At 41.5% G+C, this 7,485-nt stretch overlaps 1 protein-coding gene across 1 annotated transcript; it reads left to right on the top strand.

The window, feature by feature from the left end:
• Positions 1-602: 602 nt before the first annotated feature.
• On the top strand, positions 603-6,635 carry LOC120047802 (intestinal mucin-like protein; the record flags this gene model as incomplete). The annotated part of the gene is made up of 19 exons (XM_038993350.1): positions 603-933; positions 1,050-1,255; positions 1,387-1,558; positions 1,679-1,926; positions 2,130-2,313; positions 2,467-2,668; positions 2,883-3,055; positions 3,185-3,254; positions 3,356-3,477; positions 3,692-3,723; positions 4,057-4,225; positions 4,390-4,494; positions 4,640-4,680; positions 4,889-5,011; positions 5,152-5,250; positions 5,330-5,458; positions 5,667-5,706; positions 5,907-6,030; positions 6,233-6,635. Coding segments are annotated over 19 exons (2,784 nt in total), but the record flags the coding sequence as incomplete, so codon positions are not given.
• Between the last annotated feature and the right edge of the window lie 850 nt (positions 6,636-7,485).

Here is a 7,485-nt window from a genome sequence, read left to right as displayed (position 1 = left end):
GCCCAACAACCACTTCCACCACTGTAATTGCTGCAACCTCTACCTCAACATCACAGCCCACATCAACAGGTGAAGAAACAACAGGGCCAGTTGGCATTACTTCCAATCCCACGACATCAACCACAACATCTGCAGAGGTAATTACACCTACCACAGGTGGAACTACAACAGTTGAAGAAACCACAACGGAGACCATTCCATCTACATCCACAGTGCCACCTAAAGGAGTCACCACTGGCCCAACAACCACTTCCACCACCGTAAGTGTTGAAACCTCTACCTCAACACCACAGCCCACATCAACAGGTGAAGAAACAACAGGGCCAGTTGGCATTACTTCCAATCCCATGACTTCAACCACAACAACTGCAGAGGAAATTACACCTACCACAGGTGGAACTACAACAGTTGAAGAAACCACAATGGAGACCATTCCATCTACATCCACAACGCCACCTAAAGAGTTCACCACTGGCCCAACAACCACTTCCACCACTGTAATTGTTGAAACGTCTACCTCAACATCACAGCCCACAACAACAGGTGAAGAAACAACAGGGCCAGTTGGCATTACTTCCAATCCCACGACTTCAACCACAACAACTGCAGAGGTAATTACACCTACCACAGGTGGAACTACAACAGTTGAAGAAACCACAACTGAGACAAGTCCATCTACATCCACAAAGCCACCCAAAGAAGTCACCACTGGCCCAACTACATCGTCTACAACTTATATAATTGTAACTTCAAGTTCAACATCACAGCCTTCAGCAACAAGTACAGAAACAACAGAGCCAGTTGTCATCACAGGCCCATTAGCAACAACAAGAAATCCTTCAGCATCGCCACAAGTGATTATTACACCAACATCACAAGCAGTCACCACCAGCCAGTGCATTTGCAATGTTAATGGGACACAGTATCTACCAGGTAACATGTTATAAATGTCATTCAGACAATCAAAATAACTTACATTTCACTAATCTTTCAATTAACTTTCATTTGCAAAATGAAATGTTCTAACACTTGCCTTTCTCAACAATCAGGGAACCTAGTGTATAATGTGACCGATGCTTCAGGGTGGTGCTTCACGGCCTACTGCAAAGCAACGTGCCAAGTTGAAGTGGAATCAAATCCATGTCCTTCCTCTACACCACCCACTGTTTCTCCCACAACGTCAGAAGAGACCACGAACACACCACCAACAACTCAATCCTCCCCAGACTGCACTAGCGTTCAGCCACCAAGAAAGGTATTTTTAATATGGTTTTTAATAATAAAATGGGTGAATGGGTATATTTGTCTTTGTGGTATAATGCTTGTATGTTCAACCCTGTGTGTGCATGTTTGAGTAATTGCTTTCCCTTATCAAATCAATGGCAGAATGGAGAATCTTGGCAGCTGAATAGCTGTACCACAGCAATATGCCAGGACGGCATTGTTGTCCAGCTACCAGTAAAATGCAAGCCAGTGGAGCCACTACAGTGTGAGAATGGCCGTCCATCTGTCAAGGTCTATGATTCAACTGGATGCTGCTTTACATATGAATGTGAATGTAAGTGACAACATACAACCCAACAATCTGAATGAAAATAAGACATTATTGCTCATTAGTTTTCAGTGTCCTCTGTCAATAGCTTAGATTATTATCAACTCATATTTTAACATGTTGCAGGTGTATGCAGTGGATGGGGTGGATCTCACTACATGACATTTGATGGAGTATATTACAATTTCCAGGAGAACTGCTCCTACACCTTAGTGAAAGAAATCAACTTCAAATACAACCTTACCATTATTGTTGATAACCACTACTGTGGAAACGCTGACAGTGGATTCTGTCCTCAGTCCCTTATCATTCATTACAAATCCTATGAAGTGATTCTAACCCAGCAGAGATCTGGTGAAACAACAGAAAATGTGGTAACTATTTAAAAAATATCATTCTGATTGCTTTTTATTAATATCCATAATTGTTTAATGATGCTGCTGCGTTATCATGCTTTATTTAAATCCCATAACTCTAAATGAAAACCAAATATAGGGTTAACATTGTCATGTTACTACTTTCAAGATAACACATGACTCAACCATCTAAATGTGTATTCATTTCTACACAAATGCAGGTATATGTCAACAGTAAACGGATCTACCCAGCTTACAGAATGGGTGACATTGCTCTAACAAGTACTGGTGTGGAGGTCGTGCTGGAGATCACTGATCTTAAGGTTCAGGTGTCTTACAAGGGGTCATCATTTAGCATCAACCTTCCTTACTCCCTCTTCCAAAGCATCACAGAGGGCCAGTGTGGTGAGTATTATTAAAGAGGGTCAATAAACATTTCACAGTTTCAAACTTTCAGTAGATGTTCCTCTCTAGACCAACCTATAGAAATTGCTTACGACAACTATGACTTGTCCTTGCTAACTAGGTTTTACCCTACTTAATATCCATATTTTCAAGGTACCTGTGATAATTCCCAGAAGAATGACTGCCAGTCACCTAATGGTCAGATACAGAGCTGCTCAGTCGCAGCTAGCCAGTGGCTGATTCCAAACCAGGACTGTCCAACTCCTCCAACAGCACCACCCACTACCGCCACGGCAACCCCAAGCACATCCCCTACCCCCTGCAAGACAGTCATTTGTGAAATCATGAACAGCAAGTAAGGAACATATCAAACTAAGTTTGAAAAAGGGAACAAGAACACAATAAGAATTCACTTCCTAATTGTAATGTACATTTTCTGTCATGTTCATTTTCTTGTATTTGCACCTGTTTTCTATCATAATACAGGTACGGTTCCATTGGCATTTCTAGTTAAAGGTTGCGCTCCATGCATCTCTTTAAATCACTCTCTATGTTATTTTATTTCAAAGGGTCTTTGAGGAATGCCATAAAGCGGTTTCTCCTGATGCCTTCATTCAGGCCTGTAGATCAGATGTCTGCTACAATGCTAATTCTAGCTGCTCTAGTCTGGAGGCGTATGCATCTGAATGTGCAAATAAAGGGATCTGCATTGACTGGAGGAAGTCCACCGATGGAGAATGTGGTGAGCTATGAATCCAAGCATAGTAGTCATGCCACAAATTCATAGGAAGCTACTTTTGTCATAGGCAGCTACTTAAAACATTGTTTTTGCTGGTGTTTAGCATATCTGTGACCTATTTTTGTCCTGCAGAGCATACATGCCCAGCCACTAAGGTGTACATGCCATGTGGTCCAGCAGTTGAACCAACATGTAATACAAGGTAAGCTTCAGTCTGATTGGATGTTATATGAATTTCCTTAATTTGAGCCTTTTTAAAAATAAATTATCTCCTGCATAATCCCAAACCTCTTTTGTATGCAGATATAATGAGAAGTATTTGAACAATCAAACCCAAATGACCAATAAGACAAAGGAGGGTTGCTTCTGTCCATCTAAAACCGTCTTGTTCAGCACCTACTCTGATACTTGTGTGGTCTCCTGTGGTAAGAATGGGTTATGGGTCATTTTGCAGGTACCTATCAATATGAAAATTAGACCTTTCTGTACTTTGAAACCTTAAATTAATCATAAATCATGGTTTACAGGCTTTATTTGTAATGGAACAGTTAACAAAATGTGTTGATGTGGAGGTGAGAAGAATTTGACGCCAACCATGTGAGACAAAACTTTTAAACACACCCTCTATTTATTTTTCAGGCTGTACAGGACCTGATGGCAACCCCAAAATGGTAAGAATTTCCTCCATCTAAATATTCTCCAGATATTCATTCTCATATAGACATATCATGAGATGCATTTCACGTGAGTCAGGGAAACTTACCTACTTGGATGGATACTTTTCATTGACATAGTATAGGTCTTGGCCTCTTTATTCCTTCCAATGAACTGACCAGAAGAAAACTTTTAATCTCTGAATAACTACCTCCAACCCATTTCTTCTCACCTAATGATGGTTCATATTAACTGCCATGGTTAAATCCAGTTCATTGCAGAACAAAAACAGTTGAGTTACTCTTTTCTGTGTCTGTATTGACCTGACATTACCCTGTTTTTTTCTTAAGCCTGGTGATACATGGGAGAGTGGTTGCCAGCAGTGCACATGTGACATGGACTCCATGATTGTCCAGTGCCAGCCTATCACTTGCACCACACCAGCCATACCCATCTGCAATGAGACTGGATACAGATTGGTGAACAAGACAGAAGGCTGCTGCCAGAAATATACATGTGGTGAGTGATGGAGCAGACCCTTCAAGTAAATCATTAGAAAGCCAACTCTTATTTATACAGTACTAGACCAAGATTATCTGAAGTGTTCTGTAGGGTCATAGGGGTTATTTGACCCTCTATCGGCTTGTCTTTTAATCACTTCTCATTGGTTACCTCTGTAACAGAGTGTGATGCACTGCTTTGCCCCAAAGTCATGATGGACTGCCAGCCAGGGTGGGAAGCAATTATAAGCACGTCCATCTCAAGCTGCTGTCCAGAGTATACCTGTGGTAAGTCCCCTTGGTTTACTTCATCAGCGGTTTAGTTAGTTCATTGACTTTGTAATTCCCATGTATCACTGGTTGCATTTGTATTAACTCTGACATGAGTCACTGGTATCACTGACTGATTCCTTCTCAATGTGTGTCTGTTCAGTTCCTAAGAGTGTATGTGTCTACAATAACATTGAGTACCAGGTAAGAATAAGTAATTTCAAATAAATTAAATTAAACAAGCTTCTGAAAGATACACCCAGAAATAGCTTAAGATAAGCTGTATTGTGTTTGCTGCCCTCATAATTGGTCACATTGTACTATAGAACTGCTCCCTTTGCACTCTGACCCTCTTCTATTCAAACAATCTGTTATAGTGGATGATAACTTTTGTCTCTCTCTTTCACTCCAGCCTGGTGCTGAAGTTCCTAAAGGAACTTGTGAGAATTGTACCTGCAGCTCGATCATGGATCCTAGCACCAAGCTCAACAACATTGTGTGCACAAATATCTCCTGCGACACTACATGTTCACAGGTAGTCATGTCTCTCTTACAAAGATGATCAATTAATTTACATATTTATAAGAAACTTGCAGTAGCCTACTCTGGAAGCTACTGCATGCTTATAAAATAAGTGAACAATGATTCAATGATGGCTCTCCATCCTCGTCTTAGGGCTTCCAGTATCAGGCCATACCTGGTCAGTGTTGTGGGAAGTGTGTGCAGACAAGCTGTGTGGTTACTATGCCAGATAAGACCAAACAGACTATTCAGGTGAGTACGACAAGCGTGTGTATGAGGATGCATAATCTGTCTACATGATCTGAAACATCCTCTTCTCCTTTTGCGATAGGTGAACGAAACGTGGTCACCACCTGGTGACAAATGTGTGAAGTACACATGTGAGGAAACTGGTGGCCAATATATACCAGTGGAGGTGAAGACTGTGTGCCCTGCATTCAGCCCAGAGAACTGTGTCCCAGTGAGTTTCTGTCCTATCTCACCTCCATCGTGGGGACAATCAACACTGCAGTTACACTGTTTTCCATTCTCCCTCAGAATGTTACTATCATTCCTAGCGCTCTTGGGTCATAGCGATAGATGTTTCAGTAACATTTAGAATGGAAGGGAGCTCACATAATGTATACAATCTGCCACTTATAAATCATCTCTCCTATTTTTCACCCCAGGGCACAGAAAAGACAGATGCAAATGGATGTTGCAAGACCTGTAAGTAACACGTCCAGCCAAAGCATTCCTAATAACCACCTATCTACTGGTTAATAATAGCATGCTATGTCACCTAAACAAGACCAACCGGAAACATTGTGTGACTACATACTGGCCAAAAATGTATATGTTGGCTGTTTCTGCTTCATCTGTGTCATACCAAACAGTAGCCTAACTCTTGATGCATCTTCCCTGACCAGGCACAGAACGCAGCAATGTCTGTGAGATGAAGTACACCACCACTAGCATTGTCATCAGTGGCTGTGCGACCGCAGAGCCTGTGGAGATCAATTCCTGCTCAGGAAACTGTGGAACCTCTTCTATGTAAGTACTACAGATGCTGAATGCAGCACTAGTCAATGTCATGCAGGCCCCAGTTAGTGATCATCTATTCACTGTCTAGTGTGCCCTTTATGAACTAGGAGACAATTTGACTTATTTAATGCTCCTGTGCTCATCTTGTCAAGACAACCCAGGGAATTCAAGCCCTCTTTTCAACTTGTCTTGTGTTTATGTGAATGTGCAGGTACTCAGCAGAGGCGAACACCATGATGCACTACTGCTCCTGCTGCCAAGAGGCGACCACTAGCCAGAAAGAGGTGGAGCTGATGTGCCCTGATGGGTCAAAGGTCAAGCACTCCTACATCCACGTTGAGTCGTGTGGATGTCATGTCACAGACTGTGATGCAGGCACGACCGCCGCCCCGGGGACGACGAGACAGCGCAGGAGAAGGCGCTAAACGTCTAGGGAGACAACATGCACACTGATATAGGAATTATACTCATGTCAAGGAATGTTTTAGTCCAAATTTGTTTTCTTGTTACGTTTTAATTAAATCTGTCATGCCAGTGTATTTCTACAATCGGCAGCACTTAGCATTATGTTCTTATACCTTCATTGTAAAATGAATGTATTTTCTATGATAAATGTAGTGGAGAATCTCTTTTCTCATTTGTAGTAATTAATAAACAACAGCAGCATCATGTGCTTCTGCATGTTCCTTTTGCTCTTTGAGGAATTCTCACAATCCTTCAAGCTATTCACAGTGACCACCATAACAGTAACATTATGCTACTTAGAAGTATGTACAGGTAACTGGCAAAATAACAGTAACAACATAAAGTGTCCTAATAGGGTGTTGGGCCAACAGGAGCTGCCAGTAGAGCTTCAATGCACCTTGGCATAGATTCTCAAAGTGTCTGAAACTCTACTGGAGGGATGCGACACCATTCTTCCAAGAGAAATTCCATCATTTGGTGTTTTGTTGATGGTGGTGGAAAATGCTGTCTCAGGCGCTGCTTCAGAATCTCCCATAAGTGTTCAATTGGGTTGAGATCTGGTGACTGAAACAGCCATATGGTTTAAATAGTTTTTATACGCATCAAACCATTCAGGGATCACTCGTGCCCTGTGGATGGGGGCATTGTCATCCACTCCCATCAGGATAGAAATGATTCACCATAAGTTGAAGGTGATCACTCAGAATGGTGGTGTATGTACAGTACTGGTGTTTATCTTGCCCTCTAGGGCAGTGGTATTCAAAGTCGGGGTTGCAACGGAACTGCAGTGGGGTCGCCAAAATAAAATAAAAATAGGGTACTGATTGTTGTATGGGACAATATACAAACGTTTTCGAGAAAGATAATTTGAAAGATAACATTTTGAGTAAACATATTTATTTTCTTTTCATTTTGATAAGAGATGAAAATGCAATGAATTAAAAGTTATTTGTTGATGTAAAAATCTGGCTGAAAATATAGGTGGTCCCCGCTGAAAAA

Source organism: Salvelinus namaycush, chromosome 1, assembly GCF_016432855.1.
Source record: "Salvelinus namaycush isolate Seneca chromosome 1, SaNama_1.0, whole genome shotgun sequence".
Lineage (NCBI taxonomy): Eukaryota > Metazoa > Chordata > Actinopteri > Salmoniformes > Salmonidae > Salvelinus > Salvelinus namaycush.
The sequence above is the reverse complement of the archived record's forward strand: the minus strand, read 5'-3'. Positions and strand labels throughout refer to the sequence as shown.